Source organism: Sander vitreus, chromosome 3 (assembly GCF_031162955.1).
Source record: "Sander vitreus isolate 19-12246 chromosome 3, sanVit1, whole genome shotgun sequence".
NCBI lineage: Eukaryota > Metazoa > Chordata > Actinopteri > Perciformes > Percidae > Sander > Sander vitreus.
This window is the reverse complement of record NC_135857.1, coordinates 13,545,259-13,570,777: the sequence shown is the minus strand read 5'-3', so window position 1 is coordinate 13,570,777 and position 25,519 is coordinate 13,545,259. Positions and strand designations below refer to the sequence as shown.

At 41.5% G+C, this 25,519-nt stretch overlaps 1 protein-coding gene across 1 annotated transcript; it reads right to left on the bottom strand.

Annotated features, from left to right (window-relative positions):
- Positions 1-1,598: 1,598 nt before the first annotated feature.
- ttc9b (tetratricopeptide repeat domain 9B) lies at positions 1,599-23,521 on the bottom strand. Its single transcript, XM_078243612.1, is given in 4 exon segments — positions 1,599-2,044; positions 3,065-3,247; positions 23,064-23,475; positions 23,477-23,521. Coding segments are annotated over 4 exon segments (735 nt in total). The 3' UTR covers positions 1,599-1,949.
- Positions 23,522-25,519: the final 1,998 nt, after the last annotated feature.

The window sequence follows — 25,519 nt, the reverse complement described above, 5'->3', positions numbered from 1 at the left end:
TTTGCCGAGGCAGAAGGTGACCCTGATTTATTAAAGACCTGCTTTCTTTCAAGAATTTTTTGATACCTATTCTACTGCTGTGATCACAGTCTGTCGCCACCTTCTGTGTTTATAAAGGGAAGGGCGGATAACATAGAGGTATGAGAGAACAGTGTGGCAGCATGCCATGACAGAAAGCAATAGAGCAGACATAATCCTTATCCCAAACATCTGAAGTAACTCTCTGGAGCCACACGTTACATGCAGGAGGTGGGCTTGCACACGGGAAAGAGGAAACTGAGTTTCATGGCATCAGAGAGAAGGAAAATTCAGGTCATGCTTTCACAAATCATCAATCCCACTTTCTGCAGAACAGCGCAGGCAGATTTAAACGTGTGGTAAGGCTATCACAAAAGCAATATTTGCATTATCAATGATTCAGCTTCACAAGTCACAAAAGAAGCAAATTATTTATGTATCTTTTGACAGCTTGCCATGGATATCCACACACATATCCATTAGTGTTGTCTAATGCTAATGCTGTGTGTTATCTGTCCTTACAGCTCTGTGTTTGGAACCATTTTCAAACACAGATGTTTTATCTATCAGCAAACTAAAGGAGGAAATCTCAAATGGCGACACTCTTGTTGAAGTGCCCTAAATCTGAGTGCTCCAAGATGGCAATCTGGACTGTCAGGACAGTATGTCTGTGATTGTTTTCCCTGCACTAACGCTGCCCAGAGTCTCCTCAGCGTGTTATCGCTGTCTGCGAAGCTTCAGCATTAGCGATAAAAGGTTGGACCTCCGTTTAGAAACTTTAAAGTGTTTCTCGCTGTGAAACTTTAAAGTGGATTTCCATCTAGCCAACGGCGGTTGATGGAACTCCGATCCCATTGGCTATTTTCCATTGTGACATCATTAACGGGAGAACAGGGAGGGGAGGGAAGGTGAGGGAGGGGCTTTCGACAGTCTCTACGACAACACACGGCCCAGAAGGGGCTTTGGACAACAGATTCAAGACACACCAGTTTCCACAATAGCACACCTGATGACAGCAGGAACTGCTGGAGACACAGATGCTGTTAACAACCGATGAATTACTACGAGTATGATGAACGCCCAAAGCAAATTAAAAACCCTAGTAACGGTTTACAAACACTTGAATTAGCCCTTGAAAAAAAAAAAAAAAAAACAGTCCAGAAACTGAGATACATGGCATCCAGGAAAGAAAAGTAAGACAGTAGAGCGATAGATTAAGCACAAAGGCAGGCGTTTTCTTTACTTGATGAAAGATTTCCCGGGCTAGTCTGTCTCATAGTCTGCGTAAAGGGCCCGAGTGCGCCCTACTGGGGTAGGATGTACAATCAAATTGGGCTATGGTCTTGATATGTGTCACACGCACCCCTCACTATCCACCGCTTATGTCCATACACAGTCCTGCCCTCCTCCCGGTGTGGTCGAGCTTCCCAACCCCGATATTTTCCTCAAGAATTCGAAATAAGACGGAGAGAGAGAGAGAGAGAGAGAGAGAAGGCAGATAGAAAAAGAGAGCGCAAGAGAGCAGAAACAAAATGCATTTTATGTCTTTAAAACATTTACTAAATCAAGCAAATGTCCAATTATTCATAAGTATGTTTTGAAGCTCCTTTTTCTTTCCATCACGATGACTGTTTCATTTGAGTATAATACAGCATTTCTTGTTGTCTTGTTTGTGTTTGCTCGACTGTCTGCGTCTAGGGAGAGGAAACACAGCAGGGGAGAAAAGAGGGAGAAGAAGAGGGAAGAGAAGGAAAAGGAGGTTGGTTGCAGACAGAGCTTGACACGTCTCCCGTTTTTTCGCTGGCGGGTGATTGGGTCTGTCTCTTCTGTCTGTGGGCTGTGCTGCTGTCAGGAGTCGATAGAGGAGGAGAGAGGGAGGATCGATGTGGGGTCAAAGGTTGAAAGGTTTAGGAGGGTGAAAAGGTCGAGGGTCAGCCCTGGGTCTCTTTGGCATTCTCTCGTTCCCGCTGACCGCTCTTGCTTATCTTCATCTCTGTCAGCTGGATGTACCGCAGCACGTTGGTGTCTGCGATGGAGAGAAAGAAATGTAGTGAATGTGAGGCAGAAGGGTTGAAATGAAAAAGAAGAGTCACATATTTGCTTCAACCAATGCAATCTCATTAATTAAATCAGTTATATTTACGTGTCATGTCAGAAAAATAACAGCACAGAAGTGAGTTTGGTTATGGCAGAGCTAAAATGTGGCCCAGGTTTCCAGATGTAAAAGTTTAATTTGTTTTCAACCACCAAAGGCAATAGGCTAAAACCTAATGTTTTAACTGGGAATCAACTACTAATCCCATAAAGCTCTGCAGAAACATATACACACATACTCTCTGATATTAAAAACAGAGCTTGCAGTTAACACAGCTCTGTTTTGTCTATCTAAACAGCCAAGGTTGTTGACTCGGACCGATGCACATGGCTCATCAGAGAACAGATAAAAAACAGTATGTACAGTATGTTACAGTATGTTACACAGTCCTGCCAATGGTACCATGCCATTCCACTGTTGAAGAAATGTAGCAACAATGTGTCAACAAAGGCGGGGAAGAAGAATAATGCTAGCAAGCACATATGGATGTAAACAATAATGTGGGTTTCAAGCTACTCCAATACTCTGCTCTTTTTATGAGGATGGGAAAGCATTCAATGTGTGTATTAGGTCTCAAGGATATGTGAATAAATGTAAACATGACATATTACGTATTTCATTAAACATAACGTATTACGTACTTCGGGCGGTGCCACCTCGTGCCCTCCTTTTAGCCCTGCCCCTGGTACCATTGTCCTACAAAGTCTGCTCTGTACAGTCAATAATACATTATGGCTAATTATCACATTCCCTACCAACATAAAAGAGTGTTTTTACGTTCTAAACATTAAGCTTGTGTTCTATAAGTTCACTTAACTGTAATTCAAAATATACACTTAAAATGCTATAATCTTAAAACTATAGAGTTATGCTTTAACTTGCAGTAACACTACAGTATCCACCTCTGTCACTTGTCATGCGAGTGTAACTGAATGCACAGTTTATCCTCACCTGTGGGTTCGCGGTTCTTGGCGTCACGCAGGTAGCGTAGAGCACATTCGTAGTCGCCCAGGTGATAGAAAGCGATGCCGGCTCGGTACATGGCCTTGAAGTGGTCTCTCTGGTGGCTCAGCACCTTCAGACAGTACTCCTTCACCCTCTCGTAGTTTACCAGCTCTGACTGCAACAGACACGCTGCAGGAAAGAAGAGAGGGAACAAGTTAGTCGTTTGTATGTTGAAAATGCTTGAAACTTAATTGTAATAATGATTCATTTAAAAAAGTTGCCTCGAGTCTCATTTAATGAAGTTTACAGGACGAGTATGTCCCATGAGTGTAAAACAAAGACGAGGAGATTTCGCTGACATCTCACTCTGTGCCTTTTAATAGCGCCACAGTGAAATGTAGCCTCCACAGTTCCTTCTCAGGATGGCAGTGAGCTGACTATAAATAGCTAAATACTAAATGTCTCACAGCGTAGAGAAGACACATAAAGTCGTGCAAGCAGTTTGAACCCTGGGGCAGGAGAGTTATTTCTCTATATGCGGCTGTTGAGCTCGACATGCAAAAAACAAGAATAGGAGAAAAAAAAATCATCTTGAGAATGATGGCTTGAATACTGTGACTAAGTCTTATCCTCCTGATTTAGCAGATGTGTTGTGAGCAGCAGGGGCAGCCGGAGAGACGAGGAAAAGAAAGGCAGGATTCAGAGATCAAGTGAGCGACAGATACTGCAGAAGTCCTTTGGGATGAGATTTGAGCGGTGAAGTAAAGATCTGAGGCCAGGAGATCTAAACCTGAAACGACTGGCACTTTCTTTTGTTGAAAAACACCATGAAGTGTAATGTGGAGTACTCGGGAATAAGACTTGTATTTTATTGTAGTCATCAATCCTATAAATGTGTGTTGCAGCAGCACTGTGCTGTAGCGATTCTCAGCAGCTCTGAGATCAGCTTAAATCGGAATAACAGTCCACAATTGGTCCACCGAAGCCTTTAAATGCCTGCTGATGGCTCAGATATCACTTTTCCTCTGCTGACCACAAGCACTTGAGGTTTTGTTTCGACCCTACTTGTTCTTTCTTTTTCTTTCGCTCCTTCCCTCTCTGCCACTGTCTTAATCTATCTGATGATACATCAAAAATAAAATCCCTCCATGTACTCCTTTCCCACCCTGATCTGACTCCTATTTAACCCTCCCTCCCTCCTTCCCTCCATCCTCCCTCCCTCTTTCCCCTGAGTCTGCCCTTGACACACAGACAGCTCTGTGAATAACATGAGTCAGGCACTATTAGCTGGGAGGCAGGGTGAGTCAGGAGTGAGAGGAGGGGAGGTAGGGTGAGGGTCATGGCTGCCCTAGGAGGAGGTTTATATGTGGGAGGCTAAAGTAGAGGAGAAGAGGTGAGACCTGTGGGAGACTATAGGGTGAGGAGAAAGGGGGAGTGTGCGTTAAAAGCAGTTAGTGGTCCTCTACTGGTCATCTCCCCCCTGAACCTCAGAGAGATACTGTAGAAGGTCTGCCCGTCAACAATGCAAGTGCAAAACACTAAATAATTCATCACGGACATCAGGGGACGGACCAATTCGATAACAATCAATGTGTTCTGGTATTTAGTGGTTGAAGTTGCACATGTCTGGTAGATGCAGGCAGAACATTGTGTGTGCTGTGTGTTTGTGTGTGTTTTGAGTCACTGCCTGAAGCTGTACACATGAACTTTGCTCTATCGCATGCAATTAAAATGGTGGGGGGTTATTACTGCTACCTTTGTCACCCTTTTAAAATAATACTCTTTATTATTATTATTCATAACATCAATCCAAGTACATTCTCGTAGTTATGAATCAATTATTATGAAGAGATACCTGCTGCTTAATACAGAATACAAATGGAAAGATATGATCCATTTCTTGATGTATAACTTCTCTGGGTGTAGGTCTTTTCACAGCAGACATTTTGATTTGTCATAGTAAGTTTTCTTCAGTGAAAAGCATCTACCAAAGGAGTAAAAGTGGCATCATAATCTCCACAATCCCACCAACCTTTATAAGACCCTGATGAACTGTATTTGCTGAACTGATGCACTAAATTAACACATATGCACCTTGATGATACATTTCAACATTTTTACTTATTTAGTTAGCTGGCTTTTGCAGACTTACAAATAAATGTTATTGTTTGTTTCCTCTTATTAGTTGCCTTTCTTGTATGAAAGTTGTTATATAGAGTATTTAAAATCTATTAATACCTTCTTCATTAGATGGATGTACACACACCATCATAGAAAGAAGAACAAAAGCAAAAGCTTGACGATCCTCTCATTTTAAGTAAAGCTCATGACAAGCAGCAAGGTCGGAGCTGTTCCCCGTCTTCAGCCGTCATAAGTCAGCTCTGTACAGTGGGAATCACCTCAGGTGCCCTCTACCTGTCCTGCACACCTCTCTACAGACTCCACTCCTCTATTTGTTTTTACAACTGTCTGCCTTCTCATCCCTCCACACACCCATCCATTATCGCCCTGCAGCAGTGGACGGCTTTCAGAGGATTCAGTTACAGTCTATAATGGCCTAATTGCTGACGCAGTTGGAGCGTTCACTGGCACTTACACACAAACATAAGATACACACACACACACACACAAAATGACACGGGCGCAAACACACAGTAACACAGGTGACTGCGAACTCGGCGTAAACAAGGGTTGGATATAATATATGACGACACAACCGCGCAGAGACACACAACGATGACTTCAAATGAACTGTTTGATGCAAAAAAAAAATGGTTTAAAAGATACATATCTGTACAGATATACACAAACACACACAAACACAAACACAAAGACACAAGCGATGACTGGCCGGCCGCACCCTGCTGGCCCATTAGGCAGACGGATGGCATGCCAGAGGAAATGTAGAGTGTGGTGAAATGCATTAAGGGTGTGATAATGACAGGATCATCGGAGCAGGCTGGGCAGGGACACAGGCAGACAGAGGCCCCATAAAAAACAGCAGAACAATATCACTGGAGCCAAGGTGTCCCAGTCACTGAGAGACAAAGACGTGAGTCCGAGGGTTCCTGTTTGTGTCCCGTATTATCATATCATCTACATTCTATATTTATTCTATATACTACTGTTCATTCTGTACATTATTCTGCACTTTACTCCTTTTACACTTCTGGTTAGATACTATTTTGTTGTCTCAGTACCTGTACTCAATAATAAAGTACAATAAAGTTGAATCTAATCTAATAAAAATAGAGAGCCCCCCCTTGGGATTGCAAGATAAATCAGAGAGGATGTGTATTAACAAGAGAGGAAGACAGAAAAAAACATATAGCTGATACAAGTGTGCTTATTGTTTTAAACTTACCTCTAATCTTTTTTATTTTATTTTATAAATTACACTCTAAATTAGACTCTTTCTCAGTGTTGTTCCATGTTGAACTAGTCTGATCCTCAGGATTTACATCCAATGTAGTCTCGCTTTGCCAGATCTTCCTGCACAGCGCTGCGGAGGAGGGTCTGGCTAGTCCACACAGCATTCCGGGATGGGAGAAAAACATGCTCTGGTTTATTGGCATTTCTTTAAACCAATCACAATCGTTATGGGCAGCGCTAGGCGCCGGATGGAGCAACAGTGCCGCTACAAAATAGTCTCCGGAAGGAACATGTGTACGTTCAAAAGTTGTTATAGTCGTGCAACAGAAAACTCAGATTGGACAGATAGTCTAGCTAGCTGTCTGGATTTACCCTGCAGAGATCTGAGGAGCAGTTAACCATAGTCCTCATAAATCCACCGGAGTTTAAAATTCCAAAACAACGAAAGCGAAAGGTAACAGACATCTGGCCGAAAAGAGTGACATCCTGGCGGAATTCTAGCAATCCCGGAAGTGGAACGTCGTGCATATAGACCATGTCCAATGCCAATGTTCAGTGCCAATGTAGGAAGTGGTGTAGTTGTGGTCAATTTTTACAATCTTCTGATTATTAAGTGAGTAATCATTAGTTGCAGACCTGGTCACAAGCAAAATAGATTGGGAACCACTGTGATTGGGGACACAGTCCATCCCATCCATGGTGCTCAAGTGTCCATCCTGAAACCACACCAGCTCCATGGCTGCTTAGCTGATCCTGAACTTTGATCTCTCTTAATCAATTCCTCATCTGACATCAACAGAATATCAGATATGGCTTGCTGATTTTGATTTTGGTTAAACATGCAGCTTTCAAATGGTATTTTATGAGCACTCGTGAGATAAGAGAGGCAGAATAATGAGGTGTGACTGCACACAGGAAATCAGTGGTGCAGACAAGATAGATTTGTCTTAATGAGGGACTTGAAGTGAGGAGAGGGACAAATGAGCTGAGGCTGCGACACTGGATTTGTGTGTGTACATTCAGTGTCAGCGTCATGAGTGTCAGTATCTCTTTCTGAGCAACCTCTGTCTCACTGCCAGATTTAAGAAGAAGCAAAAAATAGATAAAACACAGGAAATTAAAAATAAATGGAATCCAGCAAAAGAAAGCCAACAGGTGCAAAGCAGCTGTCGAGTGCGAGTGTGTGAATGTGCATTTCTGTTGCTTGAATGTCGAATGATGAGGTGCGGTGAGTGGGAGTGGTTAACACATGCTCAGGAACCCCACTGGTTTGGCATCATGTCTGAAAAAACAGAGCCTGCATAGAGACTCGCTTTCATTTAGCTGACAGAGCGCCAAAGCCTGGGAGAAATGAAAGAGAGAGAGAGACACAGAGAGAGAGAGAGAGAGAGAGAGAGAGAGGCAGGAAGCTGAAATAAGACAAGAGAGACAGGGGGCGAGGGAGGACAGCGATAGAGACAGAGACAGCACTGACAAAACTAAATCCAGACACAGCCAAAGGAAAAAATTTACAGAGGACAAGAGGAGGAAGATAAACAAAGGGGAGGAAGCTCCTATGATAAATGTTTTCAACTCTACATCCTTCTCTTTCTCTACATCACCATCTTCCCTCAGGACTCATGTAACCCCCAGCTCCTCTCCATCACACCAGGCGCGACACCACGATCTGGCTAATTTAAAGCCACTCGTGGCCCTGCTGATTAGTCTGCTGTCCATCACCTTGTAATTAGTTCTGCGGGAAGATAATGGCAGATGGAGAGACCTATCACTCTCACACAGACACACAATCCACATTTCCATACCCTCGTCCTTCACTCCTCCATTGTTCCTGGCAGTGTCACTGTGCATCTGTACCATCTCTTCTTTACAAAATGTCACAGTCCTGCAACTGACTTATTTAAAGACCCAAATTAACTGTGCATAGTCATCATTACGAAATCACCTCACACGTACAATCAAAATCCAAGCCAACATGCTGACATCACAGCTCTCAGACAGTGTAGCCGGTCTCGCCAGGCCCACTAAGAATAGCTCCACCCAAAGCCTTTTTGCGAAGGCCTTTCTCTGTTACTGAGAAGGACAAGGCTACAGTTCCCAGCTTGCTTTCACAAAGGCTTGTCAGCACTGACATGACACAGCATTTACTCTACCTTCAACAGACACTGCCTGCATTATCATCTTTCTTCAATTTCCGAGAAGTTGTTGCTGCTTTTAATGTTGAACCTGTCATTTCATTTCATAGCTTGTGTGGGGATTTTTTCACCCAATGCTATTTAAAGGATGCTCCCATAATGCAGCAGCTGAGTGTTGTTTTTAGTATCTTTTATATCACTTAAAACTTGACATAAGGATTAGGCCTATAAAAGGCTATTTACATAATAAATGCTGTGATTTATCATTACACAGCGATGATAAAGCTCATCTTGTCATCAAATACCATTTCACCTAAAACAAATGGTGCAGATGATCTCTTTGATTGTGTGTCACTGTAGCAAAAGACTAATGCAGCTCCTAACGGTATTAAAAAAACCTCATAATTACTCTCTTATTGCTCTTGTTTGACTGTGTGTTTCTCAGAGGCCTCTCCAGGCCCCTCTGGAGAAGTCGGAAATGTAGAGTGCCTTACAAATGAGTCAGAGCTTTGTTGTAAGAGCATGACTATTCTGAGGAGTGCACAGTGAAAATGTATAGAGTGATACAGTGAAGGTTGAGAAGTGTGCGTCCTGTATATTTGTAGCTTTTGGGGGACAGGTAAATGAAGACAGGACACCTCCATAAGTATGGTATATTATAATTAGTGAGCTTCAGAGATGTCAGTAGCCATATAGTGTTACCATGGACAAAGCCAGGCTTTACATATGTGATGCTAACCTCACAGAATTTGTCTTGCCCCCCCAGCATGTTGATCCCCTCATAACACTGACACCGTAAGTCTTGCTAGTAAACTGCTGGTACAGCAAACATATTAGCACGGATTACCCACAGAGCAACATTGATCCTGGGAGGAAAGTGAAGTAAAGTAGCCAGATTATTCTGCTATAGTGACGGGAATTACGGCTCTTTGGAGGGAGCTGGATATTAAAGCTTTCCGACATTGTTCTTTTTCTCTTAGGTGGCGGGGATTAATCTGCGAAATAATCCACCACAATGATAGGGTAAGATTTGGATCAGATGTAATTTCATTTCCCATGTGTGAACTAGGTTTAGCGGCACCAAATTACTCATATTGCCAAACCTAATGTCAAGGATCAGCATTATAAACATTACACAAGGTGGCGCCACATCCCTCTGCTTTGTCAGTGAATTTACTTTGTAATTATGTGTTATGTAAATGAAGTTGCCTTGCCTTGAATCCAATTCATGCAACACTTAGAAAACATTTAATTGCACAATAAAAAAAACAACAAGTATAATGCACAATGATAAAAAGAACGGCTCCCACCAAGAAGGACTTCCCTTTATTTGTACGAGAAGAATCGTATCGTCCGTGAACATAACATCACTATTCTGTAACGTTACATTTCACAGGGAGTAAGGGGCAGAGGGAGATTGACTAGTCCCAAAACAATGACTAAAACACGTTTTCTTCGTAGCTTTAGAGAACATAGTCCTAAAGGTGATGTAAAAACTTGCAAAACATCAGAACTTTTTAAGGGTTTTCCTTAAAAAGCTACTTAACAGATCAGCGACCTCGGTCTAGGTGGCAGTAACGCACCTTAATGCTGGTTGCCACCCGCCATAAAACGGAAAGAAGAAGAAGGGACCTCAGTGCACTTGTCAGACATCACAGATGGCAGAAAGTGATATGTGGATGGTAAGGTAGGGAGAAAAAGAGGTCAAAAACTGACTATGGTTTAATAACAGAATGTAAATTGCTCTGATATTATGCTTAAATAATGTTTCACTTTTACAAAATGATATAACTAACTTAACATAGTTGGCGGAAGGTTGCCTCCAATCCAACCCCCCCCAACAAATCCCTACGAGTAGGAGGAACAGTATTGTTCCAGACAGAGAGGATTTTTTTTTTTTACCTTTAATCACACAGTATGCTGAGTACTCCCAGTACTGAGTACTGAGTACTCCCAGTAACATGGCTAGGAAATTACCCCCTTACCATCATCCTAATCCTCAAACCCCAACACTTGCTTCCCCATCTTCTACCTTACTCCATCAAACACCCTCCTGCATTTTTTCATACTCCTAAAATAGTCGCTGAGTCAGGATTAATGCTCATCTACTTAAATATTTATACAAGTGAGGAAGCTATCTTCTCTATGACTTCACCAAAGATGAAACCATTAAATGCTCTGCATTGCACATCGCAGTTTCCAGAATTTAAGACGACCAATTTCTTCTGGTCTGTACTGTGAACCCATGGTACTCAAGGTGGGTCTTCGTGGGGTTTATTAAGGCCTTGAAAGAAAATAAAGAACAGTAACATGTAGTCATGATTTTATTCATGTTATACTCATTACAACTGGTACAATTATTTTATATCCTTAAGTGTCCAAGCACTAAAAGGAAGATCCAGGACATTTATTACTTTTACTCTCATGAGTAAAACCAAGGATTTAAAAAGTAGATAAGTGCAATTTAATAAAGCATAACAGAGACTTTTATTGATGTTAAATCTGTAGTTGAACTCTCTGACAGAGACATAACTTTGTTGTGGCCCTTAGCTATGCCATTATGTGATTAGGGATGTCATCTATGGACACTGGGCAGACTCTTGCCTTCAGCTCAACAGATCTATGGCTACTGTTTTCTGCTGCTGTCAAACTGCTTCTACCCACTCTGAACATATACAAGTCAAACATTGTTAAGTAAAATGAAAGCTTGCTAATATTGATCCATTTTCTCTCTTTTTAAAAAAAGTTTTGTTTGGATAATGTATATACAGTAGCTGTGAGAAACATGTTCTCTGCATTATACTGGCAACAAGATAGATGAGAGTCTTTGGAAAGGTCAACAGAAATAACTGCCAAATGGTTTGGCTCAGAATTTCATGGAGTCAGCCTTAATCTGCGAAGCAGTAAAGCCTTTTCACTAAGTACCTGAAGTAAATGAATGGCTAAAGCATGAGCTTTCATAATTTCCACAAAAAAAACAGCCATGTGCTGGCAGCCTGTTTTCTTCTAACATGGATCAGTGCTTACTGCATATTTACACGTACAGCAGACACGGAGCAACATCAAGATTCATCTGGAGTAATTTTTGTACCCACCTGATGAATGCAAGTCCAATATTCACTCTTTTAGCTCTGTTTTAGGTGGTTACCAGCTCCGGATAGAAATATGTGGCTCTTCCGCAGCTAAATGCTCCTCTATGTTCACCAGCTAGTCGCTAAGTGCGTCTGCTGTTTGGGGCTGGAAAGGTAGCGTACAGTGTGGTTTTTTGAGCTTTTTGTGCCTCCTGTGGCCTTAAACTACATTGACGAGAGCAGTTGGAGTGAATCAAAACAATCAGAACACTTATTTTTCTTAATTTCACAAATTCCGAAACACGTTTTGGTAGGAAAGTTGGTGTAGCTATAAAAACCTTTTGAATACAAGTAGTCAATTGATCCACTGTTAATTCATTGGTTATTATTTAAATTTATATTTAAATTTCACATTTGAACTCCAAATTTTGCATTACAATTTATCTTTTATTTATTTATTTATTTGACAGCATTGATGTGAAAGTGCTGGTAAACCTGCTCCACTGAGGATCATGGTTAGTGCTGGATCAGCAAATCAGGCTTAACACAACCTTTCCATTTCACTGCCAACATAAACAGGGTGTAACAAGGATGTGTTTTCAATGTCAACCCCCGGCAGTGCATGTAATGAAGTAGGGAAAGCCCAGATAGCAACCAACATGGGTTTTTATCGGCATGGAGCTATTGGGATAAATATAAACAACCAGTTTGTTTACTCGGCACTGTCCACTGGAGCACAGGGTGTTAGATATGCGCAAATAGCTTCAGCAAACTCATTACTGATGGCTTACAGAGGATGAATATTTTACATTTCCCTATCTATCTTTTCTCTCTCTCTCTCTCTGAGGGTGTCATGAAAAGGGCATCTTTTTCTCTCAGCTGATGCCATGACTTTTAACTAAGGACAAAAAAAAACAACCTTTGACTGACACTTTCAATTTATTCATAACATCCAACTGTCAGTCCATTTCAGAAAATAATTACAGTCCAAAAAGCTAAATCACACACATACATATTAAACACAACACATAGCACAAACACATGGGCACAACAAAAGCATAATAAATCCATGAGTTGTCAGCAAAATGTGAGAAATGTAATTTTGCGGAAGGAACTTATGCAAATGTTTTACAATTTGTTCCAAGCTGGTCAAAGTTCTACTGCAAGGACATTTTCAGTGTTACGCACTGTAGTGCAACCAGACCCCATGCTGATCATTTTAGGCACAAGCCTTAAATACATTCATACAGCAAATAAGGTTTTACTGCAACACTGGAAAACATCTAAACCACCTTCAGTACAGTATTGGCCAAATTTATCAAAAACTACAATAGATTCTAGTGTCAAAATCTTTTTAGTGAAATGTTTCAACAACTATTGCCAAGGTTAACATTAATGTTGGTTACAGACATTCATTTTCCTCTCATAATTAATTGCAATAGCATTAATGATCCCTTAACTTTTCAAGTTACATCAGGTCAAAATATTATTTTGCCAATTGATATGACCAAATATCAGCAAAACTATTGCTGATAGCTGTGTGTTTGGTACTAATTAGACACTACACATAAAATGAATTCCGAATTTTTACTGCATTGGTATGGATCGGCTTGACTGGTACCAGGTACTTTTCTCGCTTTTGTTTTCCACTGCAGATAGTACCAACCCTAGCCTAGAAATCTAGACGCACCCTAGCGGCAGCAAATGTCATTTGCGGCCAGGGGGGTCTAGGCACTCTCCGTTGGCTTGCGAGCTGGAAAAACCAGACTGTGGTCAGGCCAATCACATCGTGTATAGAGTCAGTAGGTGGGCTTATGGCTGCTGGGGAAAGCGGTCTTCTGGAAGACTAGGAGTTAAGCTTTTCTTTGAGAAAAGAACGGCACTGAAATCATTCTTTAAAAAGGAAGATGTGTTCGGAGTTTTGCCGACCGGATATGGCAAAAGTTTAATCAAACAACTAGCTTCGCTACCTTCTTTGTTGCTCTGCCTGGTTGTAGCGCTAGCCTATTGTGTGCAGAGGGAATTTGAAAGACAACCGTTTATCCCGCCCCTCGGATTGAGCTCCGTCAACGGCGAGTTCCCAGAACCAACATCTTGATGTGGGTCTAGCTTGTCAGGCTATACCACCCCATCAATGTAGGTAGGATTCTTAGCTGATCATAATAGCGCTGCCGCCTGAAACTGCAGTAACATCATCTTCAACACGACACAAACAGTGTGTTCTCTTGCTGGACCCTTTCATCGGCAACCAAAGGAATATCTGTAGTTCGTGAACTGAACACGGCATAGTTGTGGGCTGCCATTTTGTAAAATCTGGGTCGAGTGAATAAAAGAATTGTGGTCACTAATGATGGCAACTTGGCTTTTTGGCATTTTAAAAAGGCGGGTTTGTGCAGGATGTCCTGTGTCGCGAAGTGACGATTGATGGTTCTTTCTGACCAATCAGTAGTCAACAGTGCTTTATCTCCAATATCAGCTCGCTTGGAACCTCAATCAAGGTGGTACCAAGAAAGTACCAGGTACTATCCACAACTTTTGCCAATGGAAAACGAAAAAAGAACAGTTCCAAGCGAGTTGAGCTGAGCTGTACCATGCTAGATGTACACATTGTTAACTTTACTCCAGTTAAGCATCAGCATGTTAGCATTTGCTTCTCTTTGCTTCGTGTTGTTCATTATGTAAATCTGTCCGCACCACTACTAATGATCGTAGTTCTCAAAACACCGTTTTGAGGGACTTTTTTTGGAGGTACTCTTCAAGTGCAAAAGGAACTTTGTACAGTGTTTCGTCTCTAGACCGTAGTCGTAATGTCGATGATTGATCGATCACATGAGCCAATGCAGCACTGGCAACTACCATTTTTTATCCACTAGCTAACTAGCCAGCCTGCAATGAAGGTCCTCTTCATCACTAATATTTTGCAGCATTAGTACACTGTAGCTCATTATGTTACAGGTAAATAAAATGAGGAACACAAGTTTTGAATGTTTATTGGAAAATATGAATCTGTTTGGTGAAGGTTGCAGCTAGTGTTGATTGGAGGCCAGCCCTGTCAAGAGAAACACGTGCTCAGTTTGCTAGTTTGGTTACCTAAACATGTGCAGTATGATATAGTCTTTGCCTGATTAATTGAATGCAGGTTAACAGTTGCTGCTTGTATAATAGTAACGTTTGTGTTCAAGTAACGCACCTCTGTGGTGTCTCCTCTCCAGGGCATTCAAGCTAAAAGAGTACACAGTCTATCGAGCCCCATTTTAAAGGTTCCAGGAGATACCATGTTTCATGTAGCGAAGGGGTGTTTGAGTACTTTAATTGACTGTACTTGCTAAACTAACGATGTTTGATTGTATTAGGTAACATAATGCAAGTAAATTGAGATAACAGTAGATAAGTATAAATGTATTTGATGTGGTTGTTGTATTTTGTATAATTGTTTAAATTGAGTACATTTCAGATTTATCATGTACTATGGTAGGGTCGAGATAAGGTCAGTGGCAGGCTATAAAAAGGCTGCCAGTTTCCATCTAGCGGTGCTGCTGTCTGGATAACATGCTGCCTGTAGTGCTCAGTTTTTTGGTAGCGAGCGAGGCGGCGGCCATGTTTGTGTTACTTGTTGGAGAAATAAACACCTGTTGATCTGCACCGTACCTCTGCCTCAAGTCTCCTGCTGTAATTATCCAGCCACTATGCGGCCATCCTAACACAGCCGCTAAAAGAGTAATATTTAACAACTTAATGCTTCATCCACACACTCTTGTCACAGCGTAGAAAGCACATTGCTATTGCCCGATGAATGACATCTGTAACTGCTGGAGGTGGTGGGAGAGTCGAATATGCAGCAGCCCTTCACCCAGGAGACTCGGGTTCACGTCCGGCGGTGTGCTAGGTATGTAGTTCTCAAGGAAGTCCCCAGGTTTGGTCCATAAAATAACGCCTTATGTGTTCTTGTGGGATCACCAAAGTATGTTCTGTTTTCCTCAATTAAAAATAGATGTGACAAAAAGCATATTAAATATTTGCTTGTTGCCCTCATGTCCTCTTCTTCTGTTTCCCTCTCGTTCTGAGTCCTTGCCTGTCCTCTTTCTTTCGTTTTCTTCCTGACAGATGACTGAATCTTATTTACTCTTGTGACAGGAGTCATCTGGGCACTGATATAAATCAGTTTGATCTGGATTGGATTTCTCATTATCCTCCTCACAATACAAAAATAAATTAAAATGCAGCTCTAAAAACCCTCCCATCTCTACTCAGAGGTCACAAAGGCAAGCATTTTCCTCCGCTCCTTCCCTACTTGTCACCCTCCTTTACGGTCATACCCTCCCTCCACTGTCGTATAATCCCATCATATTTAAGAGTTCTGTCCAGTTTCTCCCGCTCCCTTGTTTTCTCTCCCTCCCCCATTTTAGCTACTTCATCTTTTCTACTGACTCACCCCTTCCCCCCTCCACCAAATCTCTCTTTCTCAGCTGTGAGGTAATTCAAAGGGTTGGTACAGAGAGCACAGTACAGTGTGAGGGTTACAGTAGAGGGCGTGCCAGTCTTACCCCTGACAGCAATGCCATGCCATCTGCAGCCCTGGCACATGATGGCTCTCGTTCGGCTCTGGCCACCCCTCCAATGGCAGACATACAGGCACAGAGGGAGGAAAAACACCAAACGAAGCACCCCCCCATCCCCCATCTCACCCTCACATGGCATTTCTATCCCTCTTCTTCCTCCTCCATCCTCCTACGAGCACAATGCATAGTGCATTTCTTCTCTCCAAAGCACCAGGCATATACTCTTTGTCTGCCAACTGCTTGTATAAGACCATGCTTTCTCCTCATCTTAACCCCTCTATCTCACATTTCTTCTCCCCATCTAATTTCATTCTCACTCTCCTCTTCTGCCTTTATCTCATGAACTCCACCACGTTCCCTGGTGACAGATCTGGCAGGACATGAAAGGGAGGGGTTTTATGTTCTGTTCTGCTTTTGTAAGCAAGCCTCGACAGTTCACCAGCAGTGGGTTAGAGTGAACTGGTGAAATCAACCCGTCTGTGGTGTTATACATCACTGACATAATTCTAATACAAACCCCATCTGAAGCAAGATTGGACTGAGTTTTCAAGGCTGTTGAGGAAGTGCAGCTAAACCACCACAGCTCTCTTTTGATTTATAACGAAGATAGTGCTTGTATTTCTAGTCCAGCAAGTACACAGATGTAAATTCCACAACACAGGCTCATTAAATCTTTAGCATAAGGCCTATAATTGCACATCATGGTTTAAAAGTTCATTGATGGCCCGAGGCTCAGAATATATAGGACACATAATAGAAAACACATTTACATCTGGTATTAAAATGTGTTCTAGTTATGTTGATTGTACCCGAATTGGGATTGAATCTCGATCTGCAAATTAGTTAGGTGTCAACAAACATGGGGTAGCCGTCCCAGATGCAGCCAAGTCAAGACGTTACTGCTACTATTTGTAGCGTTTGCCAGGCTTCCTTAAGCTAGCAGGAAGAGGCTAGACCTTTCAACTTGTTGGGTGGATTTATTTCTTAAGAACATGGTCTTGCGGTACGCATTGCATTTACACCTGGCTGAGGTTTGACCACATTGCTCGCCTGACCACCTCCAAATTCTGATCACAATGCGTTTTTCTTTATCGAGATAACGCATCCAGATACAGATCACGTTTTTATGCCAGCAGTAAGCTGCAGCAGTTAAATAAAAAGGTGGCTGGTGTTACGAAACAAACAATTTCACTCATCCCCTCCTGCTGTGTCTCTCCTAAGGCTGTGACTTATGACTCATTCACAGATTGAGCCAGTCAGAAGGAACAAAAGGAGATTTTAGGCAGCGATCAGAGCAACCAGGAGTTAATGAAAAGTGAGTTATCGCTCTCACTCATACGTTCATATTTTTTAAAGCTCCATTGTGTAATTTTTTTAGTTGATTCTTAGCAAAAAACTCTGTTTTTTCACAAATATGTGCTCATTCATGTGTAATTGCTTCCACCAACTAATCAAAGTATTCTCGTACGTGTAGAATCTGTCATTTAGAATCATTCAGAACACAGTCGAGAGAGTCGCTCAAATGACGGCCACCATGTTGCGCCTCCATCTTTAAAATACATTAGCCAAAGAGGGACATACCTCCGCCTTTTGCGCTTTTACACTCAGTGGCACTGTGACGAATGCCAGGGAGGGAGGGGGGGAAGATTACTCGCGACTCACTGCCAGCAGATTTAAAAGCCTGTTGAAGATGAAGAATCACACCTATTCTCTAGGACATGTAACAAGGTCGCAAAGGAAGGTAAAAAAAGAATTAAATTGACAACGCGACAGGCAAAGCAACAAGACCAAAGTTAATATTGGAGTGGCTTTTCCAAGATGGAAAGAGCTCATAAGGAGCAAGGATTTTAAAAAGGGACACCGAAGTTACCTGCTTTCTTCTCGACAGGTAATTCTGCCTATTTGTGTAAATTCAAAGTTTTATAGTTGCTTGGCTAACTATAGCATGGTTGAGCATAACGCTAGAACGACATCTAGGATACTTTTCCTCGCGTCAATGATGAAAAAGGATTGTCTAGCTTGTAACATAAACGTAATCTTATGTGTCGTGATTTCCCTGGCAGACAACTCACGTCACGTGCAGTTGTAACACAGACTAGCTACAGCTAGAACAGCTGCGTGAAAACGATGGCGATACTAAGAGCTAATTTCGGTTTCATTGACATTGTTCATACTGCTCAGAGAAATATATTAAAAACATAAACCTCCGTTGCTTCTCTCCTACGCTGTAAACATTGCCTTACGCTATTAATCTCGTACAATATACAGAATAACGAGCACTGATACTTTACTAACATTAGCTTGCATATGTTTGGGAACCTGATAGCTGATGTTGAATGAAATGGTACCAAAATAACGTAAAACTATTATTACACTGGAAGGAACACTCACGGACGAAGTCGTACTTCTTGGAATAATACGGCCACCAGGAGTTAAAATGCACTCGGAATGGGAGGGGCTAGAAAGTAATATTCAGTTGGTTATCATATACAATTTCACCGTTAGATGGGAGAAATTCTTACACAATGTAGCTTTAATTTACATTTGAACAGATCAAACGTTATTATAGCTTCTAAACTGGTTGATACAAGTCTTTCTGTGTGCTGTTTATGTAAAGAGACTATGCTGTGAATGTAAAGAGACTAGATGCTGTGAAAGTGCTTCTTCATGATCAATAGCAGTAAAAAAGAACAAACTGCAGTCATATCTCTTATTACTGTATGTGCCTCCCAGTGTGTTTGTGTTAGGTGGATGGATGGCTGAGGTGGGCTGACAGGTAGTCTGCCTCTGGCCAACATGTTGCACCACTGTGAACTGCGACAGACACAGACGGTGGTGGTGGTGGTGGTGTAACCCATTTAGATACAGCCCTGCAGGGATACACAGACTCGGGGTGTCTCCTTAACAAGGCCAGCAAATAGGACATTCATCATCCATCATCCATCATCTTTCGGTTTGACAGAATCAGGTAACAACTGTCGGTGCTGAGACTAATTTCTCTGTGTTTCTTCTCTTCAACCACATTCACTCCCATACATAATGCTAAAAACTAATATTTTCTGTCAGGGCTGTGCAGTTAATAAAAGATTTTATCGCGATTACGATTTCGGCTCCTAACGATTACAAAAAAAGAATAATCGAGAAAAAAAATTTTTTTTTGCACATTACGTTTTGCAAGTACTCTTATTTTATCTTGTTCTGAATGAAAGAAAAAGTTTAAATAGGAAAAGTATTAAGGGAAATGTACAGTTCTAGGTGTTTTCACTGTTGATTTGTTTAACTTTTTCATTGTTTTTTTTAAGTTCAATAACTGCAACATCTTTCCAAAATTCAACGAGTAATCGTGGTGAATAATCGTGATTTCAACATTGACCAAAATAATCGTGATTGTGATTTTTTTTCCATAATTGAGCAGCCCTATTTTCTCTGTTGCTGTCATCTTTCCTATAACTATCATCTCGTTCATTCCTGAATTATTTCCTTTTTTTGAGAACACATTTAGTCTCTCTCTGCTCTTCTCTAATCCTCCTTTTTATATATTTTTCTCCCCTTACATCTTCCTATCTTGTGTTTTGGATCAGTGAACTGAGCTGGTGGTTGAGTCACTCAGCATTCATTCAGTGGCTGAAAAATACCCATCACAGATTCCTTTACCTAAGGTGAGGACTTTAAATTGCTTGTTTTGTCCGACACAGTCCAAAACCCTAAAATCTTCAGTTTACTATCACATAACACAAGGGAAAGCAGCAAATCCTTAAAACTGAGACACTACAACCAAAGAATATTTGTCATTTTTGATTGAACAATTACTTACATGGTAATCAAAATAGTTTTTGTTGATTAGCTAATAGATTGAGAGACACGTCTTTTCAGCTCTAATCAAAAGTAAAACTACTTAATGCAGAAAAATGGCCACTGTCAGTGTAATAACTGTACATAATATTACTGGATTATTATAAAAGTAGTATTTTACTGTTGTCGTTCAACTACTTTATATACTGTTGGGTAATTTAAGTTATAACAATGCATTGCATTTCATGAGCTCATATGTTATGGATGTCATATCTTGATTTGTAAATTTTATGCAGGCTATATATATTTGAAAATGTTTCTCGGAAATGTAGTGAAGTAGAAGCATAAAGTTGTACAAAATGGAAATACTCAAGTAAAGTACAACTACCTCAAAATCCCCATAGCAAAGGCTTGCCCTCATTACAACAAAGTCAAGAAGACAAGAAAACACACACACATCAACTCACAAATACACACCAATGGAAAGGGACTTGTGATTGTTGCTCTCCTATCATGCGTCAGAGCGATAGAAAACAAAATTCTGGGTAACCAGGTGGAGCCGCACAACAAACACCTTCAGCAGGATTACTATGCACCCAATGAGTCACTACTTAATTTCAGTCAGGACCGCAATAGCTCATTAGTAACCTTGAATATTAAATCTATAACATTTTCTGAGGATTTAAAAAAAATATTTAGAGTTGGGTGGGAGAACATAATCTGAAAGTAAAAACATTATGGTGTATGATTTGAACATGAGAGCTGTGAAACAAGAAATCTCAATATAAGAGTAATGGAAAGATGATGATGATATTGATGAGATGATGTTGAATTCAGACCAATGTGGAGTATTCCAGTTTTAGGTGCATCATTAGAAGGTAAAACAGTACCAATGCTATGAAAAGACCACAACCAACAGTTAATTGATCCTACTAGCAAGTTTTACCTGTGTAGCTAAAGACTGATATATCTGACTCCTCTGCACCACAGAGCTCCATTGCTGTACAAAAACAAAATCAAAACGTACCAATGAGCAACACAGTTACACTGAGTCACACCGTCCTGCTGCTGTAAATACGCACTAGAGCACTAAATGTGTAGGCCTATTAATCCACAGCTTAACATATTCGCCAATAAATGCACTATTTACAGTACTCTTGTTGAAGTTGTGTTTAATAAAAACCACAGTGCCCAGCTGTTTTGGGAAATTACTTTATTTTAAAAAAATTAACTATTTGCTTGTGAGCAGTTTTCTTTAAAATATTTCCATTCTTGGGTGTGAGACACATAGGGGAGGAAGGTTGGAAAGTACTGAGAAACAGACAAACACGTTGTTGGTTTTGTTTTTTTCATGGGATGTGTGGCATTTTGAATGAAGATACCCATAAAGGTAAAACCATGACATAAATATAGGGTTTATGGAGGTTTAAGGTTAAGGATGTGGCATAATGTAGAGCAGACTTCTTCACTCTTTAAAATGGCTATGCATATCAACAGGAATATATATATATATATATATAATATTGAAGTGAGGTTTCTTTGTGTGTGTGTGCACATGCTCCTGTTTGAAGCAGCAGTGAGGGGACGGTATGAGCTGTAATAATACAACAACAGGGAAAAGGCCCAGTGATGGTTGCCATGGTAGATATGGTCCCATGTTGCGTGCTAGCAATTCTTTCCTCCCCTTCTTCTCCCCTCTCTTTTCCACAGCTCTCTACTATTCCTCTCTTAAACCACTCTGACTTCTTTGTAATTTCCACACATATCTACTACTTCTTCCTTCCTGTTCCTCCCCCAATTCACCTTATTTTGCACTCCCTCCCCCATCCTTTCCTTCTATCACGCCACAGTGGCCTCCCTACAGGCTCAAGACAGGGCCCTGATCGCTGCGCAGCACAAGGAGACCTTCATGGCATCATGGCAGGCTGACAGAGCAGCACCTGGACACGAGCAACGAGACACAACATCACCACTGCCACCGTCATGACCCAAAATCACAACATTCATACGGGTAGTGATGTCTTATAAATGATGTGATATAACACCATCATCATCTCACTCCTGGAGGTCAACAATAATCATGATCTGCTGCTCACTTTGCATACTGAGCACATACTCTAATCATAATTACGTTTTTACAGCAAAGCTACAGGCAATATACAGTAAATCATAATACACTATTTTGTTGTTCAAATTAATACCACAAAACAATAACACATATTTCTACATGAATACTCTAGCTTGGTGATGATCAACAGTAACTGATAGATGATTGATTGATAGACAAGTTTCTTTTTTCAATATCTCTATATTGAGCATAGAGCCTGTCCAATAATGAAAATAATCATGAATTGTGACTCTAGTTTTATGAGTTTAATAGGCCTATTTTTTGGAGCACCCATATAGGCTGTGGCAACTGAGTGCAGTAACAGTTGAACAGTTGAGCAGTATGAGTTAATCTTTTCTGTGCTCAAGGAGGTCAGTTAACCCTGTAGTAAAGTCACTGCAAAGTGGTGCCACAGCCTTACATCACCCTTTGGATGGTTGATGGTCACCTAAAGACCCCCTTGTGAAATGTTGATGTTACAACACAACAGCGTGATGAACTTGTCTCATAGCCTACATAATGAAAATGCCTATATTTCTTCTAGCATAAGGCTTTTGGCTATGTGGCTTTATTTATAAATTGTTTTTTTATTTTATTTTATTTTTCTAAAAGTAAAAAGATTACACATTATTTGAAAGGCTGTAGAAGAGCCATGCCAATGACTTAATTAGGACACTGTAGCCTACTAATTTGGTCAGACAGGTACACATCCCCTCATAATATAATATAATATTCTCTATTTAATCAGGACCAACACAACATGATATATTCCAGTGTTCTCACTTAGTGTTATTTCACATGCCTCTGCACAAACCCAGCACCTGCAGAAATAACTACAACCTACAAGCTTGTGTGGACCCGATCAGCCTGAACGAACAATGGTGTCAGCAGTAGCCTATAGTCTATAGGTTAGCCTACTTCAAGGCTACAGAAGTCGGGGTGTTTTTGTGGGGTTGTACCAGTGCTGCTCACCTGTCAGGCTGTCGTAGCACTCGATCTCGGTGATCTCCACGGCTCTCCGCTGTTCCTCGGTCAGCTTGGTCGAGGGTTGGTTCAGTAGGTTGACCTCGGAGCCCGTCGTCCCGTCGACAACATGCACCCCTTTGAGTTGCAGCAGCGCCCGGTGATACTTGCCGATTGCTTCCCGAAACTTCTTCTCTTTGTAGCAGCGGTGACCCTCCACCTTGAAGTCGATGGCTTTCTTGATATTCGCCTCCATCTCCATTTCAGCCGAGCCGGCTTTATACCCACCGTCTCCTCCGGCGGCCGCTGCCAGGCTCCGGCCGCCGGTTTCCGGGTAGCTTTTGATGCTCTTTATCGGGTGCTGTTTGGCTTCCATGTCTCTTAGTGAAAGCGCCGGGAGCGGGCCATGGTGCTCGGACTCGGAATGTGTGATTTGTTGGGGAGGACCGGAGCAGCGTGCTGTGCATAAAGGATGTGAGATGAAGCGGCAAAGACTGCTGGGCAGGCGGCGGCACCGGAGAGAAGACGAGCCTCGAAAAACAGCCAAGAAAACGGCTTCAGAAACGTCTATGCTTTGTTAACTTGTGCTTAAAGAATAAATCTAGGCTAAATGATGTTATAAAAAGATAAACAAGGCTTAAACAGCTGGCAGAAACATATTATTTCCCAATCGTCGAAAACAAATGATTCCTCGTTCTGGTCCTCTCGCGGAAGGATGCTCGAGTGGATTTCTATGGTAGCAACCTCCGAGGCACGCGCAGCTTCAGCACCACAAACGGCGCACACACAAGACAACCCCTGCCGCACAGCATCGTGGGAGAAAAAAAAGACAAGTCGTGAGGCGTTGCTGCAGTCCAGATTTTACAAGGCAAAACCGAGGAAACGTACAAAAATGATACGATCGATTATTTATCAAACGACACTGCACTTTGGTAAACTGGTAAATCAGGTGTATCCTATGGATTATAATAATAATAATAATAATACTTATAGCATATCTGTCCATAAATAATAGCTTGTTTGCATATTCATTAAGCCCTATTGACACCATTCACAGTCCTCCCATATTTAGGCTACTATAACTATTTAAATGATTAGCCTAATGAATAGCCTTACAAAATATTGCACATTACGTCACTCCTATTGTTTGGAAGAGGCCAGTCTTCATAATAAAAAAACAGGCTAATACAGGCTAATTCAGCTTGTACTTTAATTTATATCCCCTCTAACATTCGATTATGGCCAAACAGGAGCGCCTGATGACTTCAGCTGATAAGGTTTTCAAGGAGACGGGCAGCATGAGGCTGCCGGGACCAGAGGAGCAGGGAGAGAGCGACCCCAAGGGGTCATAGTCTCAATTACACTTATTTTGATAGGATACGTGGCTAACCTTCAGCCCACCAGCCAATAATATCTCAGTACAGATTACACATTCTTCTCTGCTAAATTGTGTGATCTTTGCAGGGTTGTTACCTTGTTTCCTTGCATCTTCGAGGTGTGATTCATCTGGTTCAGGAAGAGGAAAGCCTCACACGAGGTTAACTCAGTCCAGGAGCAGGCTGTATCCTCTCAGTGACTCAAACGTCTTCATCATTTGCTCCAGGGACCCACAGTGTCTCAGCTACTCCTGATTAAACTTTAATTTTGACTTCACGAGCAGATAAACATAAATAATTAATTAACCTACAGCCAAACTTAAAGGTCCCATGGCATGAAAATTTCACTTTATGAGGTTTTTTAACATTAATGTGAGTTCCCCCAGCCTGCCTATGGTCCCCCAGTGGCTAGAAATGGCGATAGGTGTAAACCGAGCCCTGGGTATCCTGCTCTGCCTTCGAGAAAATTAAAATCTCAGATTGGCCGATCTTGAATCTCCTCCTTATGATGTCATAAGGAGGAAGGTTACCTCCTCTTTCTCTGCTTTGCCCGCCCAGAGAATTTGGCCCGCCCATGAGAAAGAAAGAGACATCATGGCTTGAAAACACAATAATAATATTCAGTACAAACAAATTACATTAACAGTAAATAAGCATACACAACACACAAACACTATACAATCCCATCCAATCCACTCATCCCAAACACCAGTATGCATTCTCACTTGGCATTGAAGACACACTGTACCTGTGTACCTGCCTATGTGTGCTCCCAGCTAGAGCTGTAGAGAGTAAAGAGGCATCCCCTATTGAAACATCATTAACATAACACTGACAGTTCAGCCGAAATTATGCAGCAGCAACCTCATTGTGAAAGGAGTGGGAGTTTAACGGGTTTATTGATAAATGATCAGCTAAATGTTCTCAGGGGAATATTAAAGGTCCCATGGCATGAAAATTTCACTTTATGAGATTTTTTTAACATTAATATGAGTTCCACCAGTCTGCTTATGGTCCCCCAGTGGCTAGAAATGGTGATAGGTGTAAACCGAGCCCTGGGTATCCTGCTCTGCCTTTGAGAAAATGAAA